This window comes from Zosterops lateralis, assembly GCF_965231275.1.
Source record: "Zosterops lateralis genome assembly, chromosome: 6".
Classification (NCBI taxonomy): domain Eukaryota; kingdom Metazoa; phylum Chordata; class Aves; order Passeriformes; family Zosteropidae; genus Zosterops; species Zosterops lateralis.
In genome coordinates, this window is record NC_139761.1 from 11,793,581 (window position 1) to 11,810,840 (window position 17,260).

General features: G+C 34.6%; 1 protein-coding gene across 2 annotated transcripts in view; it reads right to left on the reverse strand.

Moving 5' to 3' along the window:
* The window catches only part of WDR25 (WD repeat domain 25), a 58,853-nt gene that overhangs the window by 16,092 nt on the left and 25,501 nt on the right, over positions 1–17,260 (reverse strand). For both annotated transcript variants that reach the window (XM_083863174.1, XM_083863173.1), the window contains 2 exons: positions 10,087–10,234; positions 640–770 (listed from right to left, as the gene is read on the reverse strand). In XM_083863174.1, coding sequence (XP_083719300.1) covers positions 640–770; positions 10,087–10,234 — 279 coding nt within the window. The remainder of the gene's footprint in view (positions 1–639; positions 771–10,086; positions 10,235–17,260) is intronic.

The following is a 17,260-nucleotide window of genomic DNA, read 5'->3' on the forward strand; positions in this document are numbered from 1 at the left end:
GCAGACAGATGGCAAACTATGATGAGTAGGATCTACCCACAGAGAAATTCAAAGGAAAACAAAGAACTACTCACTACCTGGCTTCTCTTTGAGCTGTTTTGTGCATGAGGATGTTGCTTACCTTACACTTCCACTGGCAGAGTACAGCTCTGGTCTTACCTGAGCTCTAAATGGCAGCTGGGAGCAAATGGTTCTTTGTGGTTCATGATAAAATACAAGAAGAGGTATTTCACACCTCCGTGGCCCTTCATTAATGTAAAAATTGCTCCAGGCTTCTATACAAAAGATACAAGCATACAAATCCTGACCCACATGTAAGAGCTTGAAGAGCAAATTACCTGTACTTCTTCCTTGCTTTTCACAACCCTTAAGTGAGCTATTGGCTTTGTTTAATTCAACTAGATGTCACTTATATCTACAGAAAATAAAAAAAAAATAATATTTTTCTGTACAATGTTCCTCATACCCTTAAAACACATTACAGAGGTTTGTATCAACAAATAGGAACACAGTGACAAATGGAAAAGCCTTTAGAATAAAATTTTAATTAAAGACCAGTAAGTACATCCAGCACCTTGGTAACACACCACATACACAACCCAGGAAACACTCTGAAAGAGAAAAAAAGATTTCCTTTACCTTTGAAGTCCTTAAATCCCATGCTTTAACTTCTGGGCTGAACCCTCCACAAATGAAAACATTTGACTCTGTAGGGTGGAACTTCAGTGCACTGATCCTAAATTCTGTTTTGCTGCTAAATATCTGCTTCCCTAAAATCAAGTGACAAGCAGAGATTAAAATTTCAGCAGAAAATGGAATATATTATTCATTTCAACTTAATTGCAAAAATATCAAGGTTGCTAAAAGTGAGCATGCTTATAAAACACTTTTCAAATATCTGGGGCTAGTCTAATTTAATGAAAATACAGGACAACTCACTAATTTCTATCCATTTGAAATTGCTCCTGCTCATGGGGCTCTGCACCACTGAGTGCTTCCAACTGAAAGGGAAACAAGTGGTTCCCACACTAAGGAGAGGAGCCCCACGGAGGTCACAGTTCAGACAACACACAGGAAGAAATCTATAAACCTAATGGTTGAATGTTTCCCTACAGAGAAGCCACAGTGGGTTTTTTTCAGTGAGACAAAAATAACTAGAACAAAACATTGTACAGAAATACCACGTCCCAATCTATATTAGAACTCTTGAGTTGTTTACTTAACTTTCCATGAAGGTAGGAGTGAAACTTCATCTTGAATGTAGGAAATAATCTGCAAACCACCATACGAAGGCAATAGCTGTTCCCATGAATACACTGTTGCCAACATTTAATTGTGTACACTAATCTCCACAGGATCCTGTGGTTAGTATCAATTGGATTGCCTGCACTTTTGAACACAACAGAATTCAGCTAGGTTAATTTATAGGACTTTTCCACAGTTTGCTGCTTCCTTTCATCCTAATAAATTCAGGATATTACTGTACCTTCACTGAAATAAAATTTTTGGAACAGCAGTATGGACCAAGATAAATATATCTGTTCACTTTCACAATAACAACTGTGATTTATATTCTACATATCCCATATAAAGACCTACATTAAATAAAGTTACTGCTGCAAGCAACAGTGAAGGAGGTACTGGAGAAGTAAAACAAAAAAAAATCCTTTAAAATACTATGATAAAAGCTTCTTTAAATATTCTTTAATTTGCATTTTATGCAAGTGAGGGTTATCTTAAAAAAGGCTTTTTTAAGCAACTGAAAATACTTTCAGCTAAAAAAATTACTGACAGATGTAAACTCTTGCAGGTAGGTGTACAATACTGCAAATTATTCACACAGATTTTTTTAATGCTTATTTCATTCTCTGGGGCCAATTTATTTGATTTCATCATCAGTTCCATTTTCGTCATTTGCTGAACTCAACTTACACAGTCAATAGGCTAAGACTTGTAAAATTACTAATTTATTCAGTTTAATGAAAGAAAGGTTTAAAGAAAGGTTTTACTTCATCACACATGCTCATTAAGAGAAAAGACAGGGAAGAAGATTACATAGAGCCTAAAGGAGGTGTGAGTGCTGTCCTGTGTGAATTCTGATATTTGTAGGGGATTTTTGTCCTTTTTTCAAATGACTCGCCACTGATTGCCAGTGAAAGATCCAAAGGGTCTCTCTCACCACTAAGTGAAACACTTAATTTTGTCCATGAGTTCCTTCCCCAAAAGGACAAAAAAGTCATAAGGGCAGCAGTGATTTTCTCCAAAAGTCACCATGTGACCATCTCTTGCCATGAGAGCTTTCAGAACCCCAACAGCTACAGGGGAAAAAAAGAAGACTCCACAGGGAAGGAAGAAAATATTAAAATCATCAGTTATAGGAACAACAAGACATTGCTCTCATGTACACCTCTACCAGGAATCATTTGGGGGGGCTTTATAAAAGCCACATACACAGGCATCTTACTCTCACCCACAGCACTTGAGAAAATACTGAATTACCCCATGGAGGCTCACTACCCAGTTTAATAGCACTTTGCTCCCAAAGGAATTTGTTTCTTACCAGTTCCCAGCTTAATAAAAAACTCTGGGAGTACAATCAACAAGTTTTTTAACGGGACTGTAGCCAGAAATTAGCAAAAATGCAGCCTACCTGTACTAATCCTGTCACACAGCTTTATAAAGGACACATCAAGTGATCACTGCTCTCCACAAAGTGTATTGTCCTAATGGCATTAGACATATCTATAACTGATTCAGTGGAACTCCTCATTTAAGCTTTTGGCAAACACTGGCTTTGCTATGTGTTTACCTCCACAAGCCCTCTTAAAAGTCTTTTTCTATAATAAATACTGGTGTTCTCTAGCCTAAGACACAAGAAAGTCAGGTTAAACATAGGCAAAAAAGATGTGCATTTAGTTCAAGATGTATTTCATCTACTAACTACCAGATCTGCTATCTTCTCCACAGAAAGACTAATTTAATAATTAATAACAAATTAATAATTTGTTATTAATTAGTTAATTTTTCAATCTCATTCCCAACTACTTCCAAATAATCTAATTGTTTGCCAGATATTTTGTTCAGAAACTAAAATGCTCTAATTCCCTACTTTGTCTCCCCCTGTTTGAAAGAGAAATGGGCACTGAATTTGCCCTTTTCTTGTCTTATAGAGGCTGCAATTTATCCAAAAAGCTCTCAGTGACAGTCACTAACATAATTAAACCATAATAATACCAGTGTTATGAATTCTACACTACAGTAGCAAATAAAGTAATGGCAAATAAAATTAATGCAAACAACCTGAGCATCTTATCCATCTCTATACTCTTGAACCTCATTCCTTTTCCTATTTTAAGCTGCTACCTTACGATTGTTGGAGATATTAACCGTATTTTTTTACTTAAGTCAGAAACAATCACAATAAATTAATCCTAAAAGCTCAGGGTCTCCAATTAACACTTGGAAAGACAACTCTCCCTCTCTCATTGTCTCTCCAAAGTGAAATTCCACCAAACATCTCTTTTTGCAAATTGAGTAAACAGTTCATGAATTCCATTCTATGGCCATGTCACAGAAAATGAGCAAGACTGGAATGTAAACAGGCTGAACAGCAGCAGTTAACAAACTCAAAAGGTTTGAGAAAGAGAAAGGAAACATAGAGAAAGGAAACACTCCTATTGTCAGAACTAAAATTTATTCATGATTCACTCAGAAATTTAGGCAAAAATATGCATCTGAGAGATGGAACAGGTCAATGCAAAAGATGACATGGGGGATATCAGCTCATGCAATTTAGTAATTTGAGACAATGATCTCTTAGCCTTTTTCTGTACAAAATCTGTTTAGTGTATTATACTACTATGAACAGAATTTATTCTTTCCAGGCTGTAATCCTGCTGTGATGGAAACTACCCCATAGCGTGGGAAATCCAGGTTCAGTGTTTCCTATAGATCTTCCTTCACCTCTCTGGAAATAATTTTTTTCAGTTACACATCTTTTTCCCTACAATTACTCAGTTAATTAAAATGAAATATTCATCTTTGGGGGGCTTCATTTTATATACTGCAAAAGATAGCCTTTGAGGAGAAGACCCCCTCATTCATAACAGGTATAATTTAGCAAGCTTGTATATACCTTTATGTGTATATATTTATTCCATTTTAGTTCCTGAAGGCAGCATAACCAACCCATAGACTAGAAAACTAGGTCCTTTAAAAATATCTTTGGCTAATTGAGGGAAAATCCATACCACATATCATTCTCCTTTATAAGGGGTTGTTATTCCAAAGCAGAAATCAAATGGTTCTCTAAATCCTTAATTTTCACAATTTCAGTAACAATATCTACTATATCTTTTGCAGGATGTTTTATGTTCTTTAAAGGCTTTAATTCAATTCTCCAATGCCAATAACATAATAGTAACATACACAATATGGAAAAAAAAATTTAAAATTATCTTGAATATATGTTTCCACCACTTTATACAGCAGCCTACTGTGAAACTGCTCAGCTATGAAATCAGATGTTTTAAAGGCTATTTAACAGTCTGAATTTTTCACAGAACATTAGCACAGTTACTCAGCACAGGATACTTCTGTAACTGTGCTTAGTGGTCCTCAGGTTAACACACCTAACTGCATAATCCAAAAACATTTACTTCCTTACTCTAATCTCTAAAGAAAAATGAAGCCTGAGACTTACAAGGACACAAGAGCAATCTTGCTTAGCAAAATGGATTTCCCAATGTGTTTAGAAAAAGACATAAGACAATATATACAAAAATATCTCATTACAATCACAGTCCCTCTCATGCACAATAGTGGGAAAAAACATTAGATTGATTAGACATCATCTGTTCTTAACAAATCAATGCTGTTACTTCTCCATTCTTGGTGTGCTTACAAATGGCCTTATTTTTGCAAGAACCAAAGCTGTATTGACTACATGTTTTTCCTAATTTTTGTCCCTACATGTTGACAAGTTCACAGCACATGAAGATGTTTGAAATATGAAATAATTTTCTCTTTTACCTTTGAAACATCCCCAAAACAAATACTTTTCTCTCTTCTTTTAGCAAGGCTTTACACCAGTGAGCATAAAAACTAAAATGCTGTTACACACTCCCAGCTGGAGAGTGATCTCTAAATTATGTTCAACATATTTCATAAAACTGCTGAATCTGGGGGGAAAACTTTGACCTCACATCTAAAGTGCCTGCATAAACTCAAAAGGAAAAAAAAAAAAACCAACAAGCAAACAAAACCAATATCAATCTTCTTTCTGAGGTGTCATTTAAAAGCTTTCTGCATATTGAAATATACTCTCTAAATAGTACTGGGAAAGAAAAGGAGGAACAGAGGAATGCCACAGCTTTCCTGGGGTGATGCTTAGGTAAGAGAACTAAAACTCCTATGTGAACAAATACAAGTACATTAAAAATAGTAATGTTATATCTATAGGATTATCAAATTAGAATAGGAAAAAAAATACATAGAAAATAAAATTTGAACCATTCTCTTGGTAGGTACAAAATGTTCCATTAAGAAACTCTCTCTCTCATTATAACTCTGAGGAAATTATATTTGAAAGCAAGCTCAGTCCATGAACTAAAATACAACTGCAGCATTTGGCAACTTAGGAAATGTGCCAAAATTTCTTGGAACATTCCCTCTGTCATAATATTAAAGAAATGAAAAGTATCTACAATATGCAAATAGTAAAAAACCCAGCCAATGTTCTGCCTATGCTATTATACCAATTCATTTGTGACTAATGAAAAATCTACTGATGAATAAAACATGCATTCCAAAAATAAAGTGGTTATAAATAAATTCTAAAAATACAATTACCCTTCCAAACTTGGTAGAGCATCTCCATTGCACCTGGATGTAACAGAAGTTAAATGTCAAATGTATTTGACCTGGAACTATTTTTAAAGGTTTTTTTTTCAGTGCTCTCTGAATATAACACTATTTAATACCCTGTAAATAACAAAGTGTCTGAACTACCAGTAATAGAAAATGACTGTGTGTTATTAGAGAAAAACAAAACCAGGCAATATCAGACTGCTGTATTATTATCACATTTGTGAAACCATTCAAATGCTTTATTTTTATAAAGAAATAAAAATAAGAAAATAAAAATTTAACCAGTAACAGGCAGTAAATCTGCAGGTTTTGGATCTACCAATATTCGCCAATCTCCATAGTGCAGTACTGAACTTGCCTGATGCAAACTCCAACTAATCACAGAACCACTCATGTAAATGACTCATGAATAAGCTTGAGTTCTTTAGAAATTTATGCATATTTTGGGTCTGACCCACACTGAATGTGTACAACAGCTTTTAAGAAAACCATATTTGTGGAGAGTCTCAGCTTCACATTCTGTATTAAGGCACTGGACAGCCCTTGAAGATAATAAATCATGATCTACAAAAATTGAATTTAAAAAATACTTGCACAGCAACATCTATTATCTCTTATCCAAACCACAGTAGGAGAATTCCTTGTATCTCATCAACTTGAATTCTTCTCTTGTGTTCTTCATCACAGTATCATGTAGGATGGACCTCCAGGGACCATCTAGAACAAATTCCTACTCCAATTAGGTCCAGCTGCAGCAAAATACTTAAGGGTCTCTGCAACTATAGACTCCACAGCTTCTCTGAACTGCCTGGTTTAGTATTTGATGACCCTTGAGTTGAGCCAACAAGTTCTAATGTTCTTATATTGTCCTTTGCCTCTTATCCTTTCGCTGTACTTCTCTGAGAAGAGCCTGGTATTGTTTTCTCTACACACTGGGTAAATATTTCCTAATCATGCCTGGAATGACATTGACCTTTGCTGCAAGAGAACACTGCTGATTCATGTTCAGCACCAGGACCTCCAGGTTTTTTTCTGCAAAGTTTCTTTCTAACCAGGTCAGCATCAGCCTGGTCTGTTGCACAGGATTACTCCATTCCAGATGCAAGTCCTTGTTGAACTTCCTGAGATTGCTACCAGCTCATTTTTAATGCTTGCAGTATCTTAGATCTTTTTATATATAAGAACTTCCATTAAATACACATGACAAGGGCAAGAGGTTTGATGGTGTAAAACTAAAGGATAAGATTTTGTGGACGTGTCTTCTAGCCTTATATCAGGATTTTACCACCAAAAACAAAAAATCTGTTTCATGATTAATAAGATTTCTGTGCTTGCTTCTACTCTGATGTTGTTAGGAACATTAAAAAAACAAAACAAACAAAACCCAAAAACCAACCAAACAAAAAAAAACAAACAAAACAAAAAAAAACAAACAAACAAAACCCAAAAAAACCAACCAAACAAAAAACAAAACAAAACAAAACAAAACAAAACAAAAAAAAAAAAAAAAAAAAAAAAAAACCTCCAGAAGATGCAATATATTAGGACATGGGATACTCAAACTAAAGTCCAATCTTAGAAAGAAAATTTCCTGAAGAATTCATTCTAGTGCTGTTTGTTAAAAAATTGCTGACACATTCCTTTGAGAAAGATCATAATTAGCCTTCATCAGACCCAGAACAATTAGCCAGACTACAATTTCAATTTAATACGGCAGAAACTATGTTCCCAACAGAAAATAAAAAAAAACCCACCCAAAGCTCAGCAGCTCAATATCATGCATGTACTAAGCTGTATTTGCAACATTTTTTAGACTTTTAGAGTTGTTCTATACAGACCATTAGGTTTCTTTTATTGAAGGACATGTAGCAATTTTTATAACACAGATGTAATATATAAAACCTATACTGAATACACAGAAAAGAAAGATTAGATTTTAGGAAATGACTGGAAAAATGTTGAACCAGAACTAAATATACAAGAGCATAGAGCCTGAAAGAGAGCATTATTATTTATAAAATCCCACTGGCATGCATTTACTACATTTAAACACACTGGTTGTTAGTTCATACTAGCAGTGGAAAGTAATTAGGACTGAAGTCTAAAAAAGTATATGAAAGTCCTCTGTGAAGGAACAGTTCTAACATCTATCTGAAGTTAATCAAAGAAGAAATCATCTCAGCACTGATGAAGAGTGAGGAGGAATGAATGATTCAGTGAACTAATGTAAATCAAAATCTTATGGATGCCTTGGAGTTTTTCAAATGGAAATGAAGCTTTTTATATCAAATTGATTTGGATTCCAGAGGCAAACTGCTTGCCCCGTCTCTCTGAACAGAACTGACTGAAATGTATGAAAAGAAGAGTAACTTTACAACAAGGAAGGAACTCAGACACTGGCTTGCATACATAGGAAATCAGACTAAAATTATGATTGCCTATATTATGCTTTTCCAAAGGAGGTGTGAAAGTCAGGTCCAATCACAGCTGCAGTTCAGAGGAACTACAAGGAATTCTGTGTTCTTTAAATAAGGCAGTAATGAATACCTGATATTTCTAAGTATATAAGCATTCATTTTACACATACACATAATTTATTTAAGTAGCTAGAAACACTATAAAACTCAGGAGTCAGTAAGGAAAGAACAATTTATAAACTTATGTGCTTTGAAACTTAGTAAATACATTTTGCTATTGTTGTCACTTCCTAGAGAATATAAATGAATCACTATAATCAACTTAATCCAGACTTCTGTCCCATTACTGGATAGTTAAGCTGAAGAGATCTTGGAAATTAAAGTATATTATTTTAATTATGTATCTTCAGAATTTTTCCTATGTTTTTATGACATTTTTCCCAGAGTAGGGAAAAATTACTCAGACACAAAATCTATTCAGCTGCTATAAATCCCAGTATGAAGATAGCCATTCCATTTTGAATTAGTAAGCATTACAGACAAAAGTAAATCCACTTGGATTTGTAAGATTCAGTTATATGGGAGACTAGAAAGGTTGCTGTAGAAGTCTAACAAATTAATTACTTGGTATATTAACCTCATGTACTACTACACCAAGTACATAAAACTCCTTTCCTCATTAAAAAAAGCTGAATATTCTCAAAACATCAGTATTCTGTAACATATCTTACATTTCTACACTGCAACAGCTCCCTGCCAGCCATCATTGAATTCAAATACTTCTGGTACGACTATTGTTGAGAAAAATAAGTTCCTGGAGCATGAAAAAGAACCTTTTTCTCATGTGAACAATATTTAAAATTTTTCTTGGCTGCTTTCCCAGTTCATCTGAATAGAACTTCTGCTTTCCAGATATTCACATACAATGTAGTTCTTGCTTTTACACCAGGAAAACATCCTCCTAGACAAAAACCTCTTGTAATTTTTGTAAGGATTTCTATTGTAGTCTTATAAAAAATATTACACCTTTGCAGGAGTTAAACACTTAAAAATAAACTAAGTGGGAAATGTAAAATTGCATCTCTTCCCTTGAGAAGGTCCCATTTTGGATCTAATTTATACAGGCACACAGAGATGTCCTGTTATGCACAGCCCCAGTGAATGCTGCTGGATGTTGGTAACATGCATTGAGGAGAGAAGGAATATAACTGACAGTAGCACTTTAGCTTGTGAAGGAGACATGAGGAAATTAGTTGTTAAGGTTACAACAATCAAATCCCAAATCAAATTCAAAAATGCATCAAAGCAACACAAGGTCAGTCTCAAGGTATCATACCAGAATTTCTATACTCCTAATTAAGGTCCTATTCAGAAAAAAGAAAAAAATCACCTAATTAGCTTCAAGCACAAACTTCAACCCAACAGAGAATGATACAAGCCTATGTTTAAATTAAATATATGTATAAATGTTACTGAAGTCAGCCTTAAGAGGCAGTTCAAACACTTAAATGAAAGATCATGACAGAGCATAAAAACATACATTTCATTCCATGCATCTGTGTAGTATCTGACAGCAGAAATTACATGTGATCGTGAACTGTAAGACATTTCAGTTTTCTCAAACTCCTCCAACTACATTTAATTGCCAAAATACATTTTTTAAGTTAGGTCACATTTCAAGAATTCTAACTTTCATCTACAGATTTGTGTATATTTTAGAAGAAAGAATAAGGCTAGCAAGATCCCAAGTCCTCTGTACACAATAAAGAAATGACTATAATGCACTCTTCATGGCCTTTACCTGTTTCTACATCTGTTAAATGCAGCATGGAATCAAAGCCCCCACTGAGGATCCTCCTTCCACAGGATGACCACCGAGCAGCTCGAACAGCACAGGAGTGGCAGGAGAAGGTTTTTAAACAGCAGCCTGTATCTACAGCATCCCATACCTTAAAAAGAAGGATAAGGACACCTTTACAAAGAGTCACAGTATTTTTTTCAATAATAATTCACTGCAGAAAAGCATTGTAGTTGAGAAAGCTTTGCATCCTGAAGTTGTATCAGCTAAACAGTAAAAAAAATGGTATGAAATAATTGTATGGTTGATTAGAATTAGGGCATTTTATTAACAAGACACAGATTGGTAATACATTGTAACTACTTTTGTTATTTCTTGAAATGTCTACATTGCTTTCAATTCACATTATACTTTCCCATTCATTATGCTGTCCTACTCTATACACGGATGTATCCAAACACATTTTACCTTTAAAGCATTTTCCTCACAAATTTTTGTCTCTATCATATCTTGCTTTCCATCAAGTAAGAAGAATCCTGGCAGATTACAGCTTTCACAGCTGCCCATATGTGGGCTTTTACCATATTTCTCAGTTTGTAATTTTAAGTGTTATTTTAAGTAAAATTTTAAGAATTTTACCTTAACTTCACTGTAGAAGCAAATAAGAATATTATCATGCACCTACATGGAGATTTTTAAGGACTGCTCCAAGTCTCTCCATTTTTCATTTTTCTTCTGGACAGAGCTGAGTTGATGCTGAGAATTTCAGAAAATGCTACTAGTTATCCAATGTTTTTTAAAGTATATAACAAGTAGCATTTTCAGAACCTAAATAGTTCTGCTCATATTTTAAAAGCAATTTTCAAAGAGATGGGTACTTGTTTCCAAGTAATATATTTTAGAAAATACAACTATTTTGACTTTAGATACCAAGTACAGTTGACAAAAATTAAAAGCATATCCTTTTCATGGTTCTCTTTTTGTCAGAGTACAAGATAAAACTAGAAGTTTAGCAACAAATGTCCCATATAAAAATCCACTATGATTAGTTCTGTGACAGAAGGCTAAACATCAAAACTATTTTATATAAATGTTCTTCTTCAGTAAAAACTGGATTTTAAAATATCCTGTGGTTGCACAATATAATACCTGTTGAGCCTAGAATGTGAAGAGGGAGAAAAAAAAGAAATTTTGGATAATGTATTTTTATCTTCAATTATATTTTCTTCTTACTGGACAAAAAGGACTCGTTGGCAGTGTCATAGCATAATGCATACTCAGAAGACAACATTCCATTATAAAAAATTACTTTATCAAAAGATCTTCTATCACGAAGCACAGTTATGCAATGCAAAGGAACCAATTATCATTAACTACTTGACCAGCCAGTAAAGACAGAAACCATGAGGGCCATACCCTCAGTATTCTACCCTAATCACAAGTTTAAAAAGCAAGGAAATGTTAATATCAAACTGCTTTGGAAAGTAAGTTTCTCTCTTTTAATGAATTTTAATGATTGTTCAAGTTTCACAGTATCAAAAAAGGGTTAATTATGTCTTGGAGGGTTTTTAATAGGAGGAAGCTAATGAATGAATCCAGATGAAAGGAAAAACAGGTGGTACATGCTTCCGATATTTTCTGTCATGTTTTAGAGATTAAGTACAAAAACTCAATTTTCACAAGAAAGGTAAAGTAAAGCAAGTCTGACAGCACTTTTGAGTTCACGCTTCATTTAAAAAAGCTACATAATTAGAAATAGCACATCCTTAAAGCTGCACATTTCCCTCCATTATGTGAGTTGGAACAAGTGATCCACTCTTGTGGATGAGACCACTGACCATGCACAAGGGACAATTTACCAAGTGACACATTTCTCTCCACTGTTTTACCTTCCATCAGCTCTTTTTTGCCCAGGTAATGGTGGTGTTGCAATGCTTTCTGGAATTAAGAGTTGCATGGGCAAGGCAGTTTTGACTGAGGAAATTCACTTAATTTACTGCTGATTAATGTAAATTATTAACTACAGAACCAGGTTTTGAGGAAAAGATACCAAGAGTTAAACAAGCACTTAGGGGAGCACCTTCCCACTTCAGTCCAGTGCTCCTCCCCCTGTTCCTACCCAGCTTCATCAGTTTTCACTGGGCACTATGGTGAAATGCTCAGCTGTAATAGAGCCCCAGGTTACAAGTACCGATCTGTGCCTCAAAGTGACAGAGATGTTAACCATGTCACATGCACAAAGGGAGAATCTTCTGTATTTCGTTACAATGGAAAATGCTGCAGATCCTATCTGAGGATCACTGCAAAGCCACCATCATGTCTGCGTTTCCTTAGGGAGCCTCTTAAACACTTCCCCATTCCTGTGTATTTCCACTGTTTAACCGATGGTAAGTAAAAAAAATGTGGCTCGTGGGAGAGTTCCACTGCACTCTGTCCATACGGGCAGCCACCATCACTGAAAAAAGGAGAGGAAGCAAAAGCATGAGTCCTCTGCATTTCAGTTTGCATCTCTCTGCCCAAGACTCAGCTGTCAGATCAGCAGATTCTCCAGGGTGATGGGCATTTCAGGGTTTTAATTTCAACTGAGAGAGTCAAATGAGTCAAGAATAAAGTGTGCGGAAATAAAGGCCTTTCTAGTCTTTTTTTTTCTTCACTTCCAAATTCTAGGAACTAGGGCCATTAAATCTTCCTATTTCAAGTGACTGATGTTGTGAATCATGCCTTCTTTGCCAAAAAGGATCATGAATTACAGCCTCTTTACCAGAAGAGGATCTCAAACATTTTCTTCTGAGTGGCATCTATACATGAACTCAAAAAAATTGTTTCCAGAACCAGTCTAAGGCTGAAGATAAAGGCCACAACACCATAATCTAAGAAGTTATAGTTTTAAGAATTTCAAAGTAATTTTTTTAATAAATGAAGTGTCTTAGAACTATTTAGAAAATTTCCCTTTAAATACTAAAAGCTGCTAAACTTTTGCCTGGTAATATATACCTCTACAATTCACATTTGTAGAATAAACTTTTAGATTTACATGGAATAAAGATCATATTTCGTACTGAATAAATTACTTGGGGAAACAGTTCACTGTAAAAAAATACAGAGGCTGAGATTTATATATCTTCCTGCACAGGCATTGAAACATATTTATCAAATATTATTGTTATGCATCTGCCAAAATAAGACACATTTATATCACATTATTTTTACCAAGAGGTCATCTGCTTTAAGTCCTGTAGCTTGACTTCAAAACTCAACTCTCACAGAAACTCAGTATTATTTCTAGATGAAATACCAAACTCTCATTAAACCTGAGGCTGCTTTCATCTTGTGATGACCATGGTGATTTTAATTCCTGAGTTAAAAATTAAAAGCACACATTTCATGCTGCTACTCTGAAAAGACTTCTTTTTTGCCACACACTCAAGCAATGTTATACATTATAAACAGTAACCACTCCATCCTTTACCTTTATAAGAATATTTAAAAAATGAAATATGCAACCGTGATTAGAAGAATAACACATATTATCATACTACCTGCACTAAATCTACAATTATTAAATAATTAATTATACAATATTTGAAAAAGATAAACAGCCAATATTAATTTCTGGCATAAAGGTATCATGAAACTTTAATTTTATTTTTTTCAATTTTATTAAAATTGGCTTTAATTTATCAAACTGGTTCATCTTTTACTACTATTTCTTACTCTTCTGTGCTTCACTATTTATAACACTGCATTTCCATTTCTTTTCTATAAATTGTTTTTATTTCATTTCCTCTCCCACTATAGAAAGTACAGCGATTACATGGTTATCTGCTAGGATTAATATATGGAGCCAAAATGGCAGGTACAAACTGCAAAGTGACAAAATTATACCAGTGATTTCTTTACAAAAGCAATTTTCCTTTTACTTTCTCTGAGGCACATTGTAATTCAATTGCTCTTTCTCATGCTCCATAGTATTTGGAAATAAAGGCTTCTGAAGTTGTTTGCTCTCCTGAACAGCCTAGAAATGCTATGAAAATACTGTAACGTGTATTTTAGGTAACATAACCAGACCTCCTTGCCCCTGAGATTAGAAGTTCACAAAACACATAAGCAACAACACAATATAAGAGATGAGATTTATTATAGATAAGTTTCCAGATCCTATTTTCTGCTTTCAGGAAAACAGCCTCAGAAAATAAAGTAGTTTGGGTTGAAGATAAAAACTCTTTTGGTAAGTCACAGCAGGAAGCAGGAGAGGGTAAGCACTTGATACTCAAGTTAACAGCAGTCACAGAATAATGCTCTGGAGTCTGCTGCACTATCAGCCAGCTCATAAGGCACAGAAGAAAGACTTTTATCTTACTGATCACACGAACTATCCCAGAAAAAAGGGACACAGTAACATAAGCAGAGTAACCAAAATAATATGAGAACTCATCAAGCACACCAAGACTGATAAATTAGGAATTGAGCACATTTCTTTCATTTGCCATGCTATGATTATCTATGATGCACTTGCCTCCAATTTAGATTGCAGAAAAGAAAATCCAGCAGCCTGACTTTTAGAAGGAGAAAGGTGCATTTATTCAAGCAGACAGTCACTAATTGCACAGTGAACCTGAGAACAATGATTCAATTGTGATAAATTAGAGGTTGGAAGCAAGTGAGGAATTAAGTTGTATGCATTTTGAATTTGCATGCACAGAGGAACTACAGCAGAGCCAGTCAAGAATACTAAACAAGAAATTAATTTCTGGAGCACGGGTAACAGAATTAAAAACTTTTTAAGTGGATGGATTCGTGTTAATTTCAACATAACATCCATACTTAAAGAACTCTTTCCCCTCAATTTAGCCAAGTTGTGCCAAGTTGAGTTACCAACTTCCTCTGTCAATGGCTCCTAATGAATTACAGTAAGAAACCATTTCATACTTGTCAATTACTATAAATATAAAAATGACATTTAAGAAACAGCTCTGTTCAAGGATGATGTGGGATAGTACTGAGTTGCAGGATGCATGAAGAAATTACTGTGCTTTGACTAGAATAGACTGTGCTCCATTCCACAGCACACTTGGGCTGCTACACAGACTTCTGAAGCTGAAAAGACATGAGCCTCTCCTTTCCCTTTTTTGGTACAGCACTGCTCCCTGATGTGTCTCAAGGAGACAAAACTGATTTATCTTTTTACTTTGTTTTTAAACTGCAGAACCGAATTCAGGTCTGAAAGATAACATGCCATATCTGCCAGCAAGCAGAGATTCAAGAGAATGGTACCCCCTGAACCATACTGCTTTTCCAATCTTGTCAATATCTAAATACTGTAATTTCTAACAACTAACAACAGTAGAGAAGGAAGCCCCAAACTATCTACATAAAATGTCTTTTTTAGTTTTCAAAGCAGGTTCTGGTCTGTACTTTAAAAGGTTCTTTGAAAGTCAATGGGCCAGAGGGCGAAATAGTCTCACGGAAAATTATAAAAAGGTATCTCCTGCCGTTACTGCTTCTTCAGATTCCCCAGTTGGATGAGGTGCAGCTTTGGGCAGGACTGCAAGAGCTAAAAGTGCCCCTTGGTTATCTCTAACCAACAGCAATAAGGGTAAGGGGCCACATAAAGAGATATATTCTTTTGTTAATGGAACTGAGATGAGAATGCCAGGAAGAGAAGCAATAAATAGCCAAGCTTTTGCTAGGTGTATCTAGGAATTGCTAGGTATATCTAAGGCTCTCCAGCCACTGCCTGACACAAAAAAAGTTTTTTTTTTTTTTATTTTGCATGTAATATATATAAATTCCTAAAGTAACTACAAGAATATTTAGAATGTTTTATTCTTGTTTCAATTCATGTCTTCTTGAAGTATTGAGCTAAATAATACTGTTGTAGTACCAAGCAAAATTTGTTGAAAGAACTACAAAACTGACTTGAACTCTTTTGTATAAACCCACAGTTATATTGTGTGAAAATTAAATTAAGCTCAAAAAAACCCTGTGAGCTAAGGTCCCCTTGTGTATAACCTTCAAGTGCTAATAAACTTATTTTCAGACAGTTATGAATGATGTAAATAGATATTCAGATTGTTACATGGACTACGAGTGATGACATTTTGGACACACCAACTTAATTTTTAAAACAGCTGTCTCAAAAAAAGAGCTTTTCGGTAGGATTCTGTATAGCTAGATAAAACTAACACATTTTCAGATGTGTTGAACACTTGTTTCAGGAATGTTTAAAGTGTTCTAGGGAACATATTTTAAATGACATCCCTCTTCCTAATCTAGACATGGTGTAAGATGTATATATCAATGCTGTCATTTGAACACTTACAGATTTCCACTAGCTTTCTTCTTGCAGCAGTTGTAACTCAAAATGCAATTACTTTACCAGTCTGAAGGGAAGAACCAACTTTACTATTGCTTTAATATCTGAATAAGAGAATAAGAATTTGTATTTGGATAGCTTATTAATAGACAACCCTTACTACTGCAGAAACAAGGAGAATGGAAAGTAGAAAAATAAAATAAATTGAACTAACTGGGACATCCAGCATAAGGTCTAAATTTGTTATTTTTCCCTTAAAAATTAATATTAAAATGTTGCAAGTGTATTAATTAAATCAATGAGGTGTAAAATCTTCTATTTAACAAAAAAAAAAAAAAAAGAAAAAAAAAAAAAAAAAAGAAAAAAAAAAACCCAAACAAACAAACAAAACTCCCGGAAACAAAAAACAAGCTAAATCTAAAAAATCTTATGTCTACTATATTAGACATAAGAGAGTTCTAATTTTGTAGGGTCTTTATTCAAGCAAAAGCATTTTAAGTTATAATACTTGTGGCATACCAGTTGGCACTACTACCAGAAACTACTCAGTGGTATGAAAACTGATTTGCACACATGTCAAAAAAAAGCTTTAATCCTAGAAAATCAAGCAAAGGTTAAGTATAAGCACTACATGAGCTTCATGCCAACCATGCCCATGAAACGCATTTCCAATTATTTGGTGTTTTATTTTAATCTTCCCTCCCACAGAAACTCAGCAGCCCTTTCCCCAAAAAAGGTTCCATAATTTCTAGTTGTGAAGCTTCATTTTGGGTGGTTTTCTCATTAATAGGAAAATAAAAACCAAATCAAAAGTGCGCTTTGAGCTGCCAGCATCCTATAAAATCATTTTAAGAAAACACA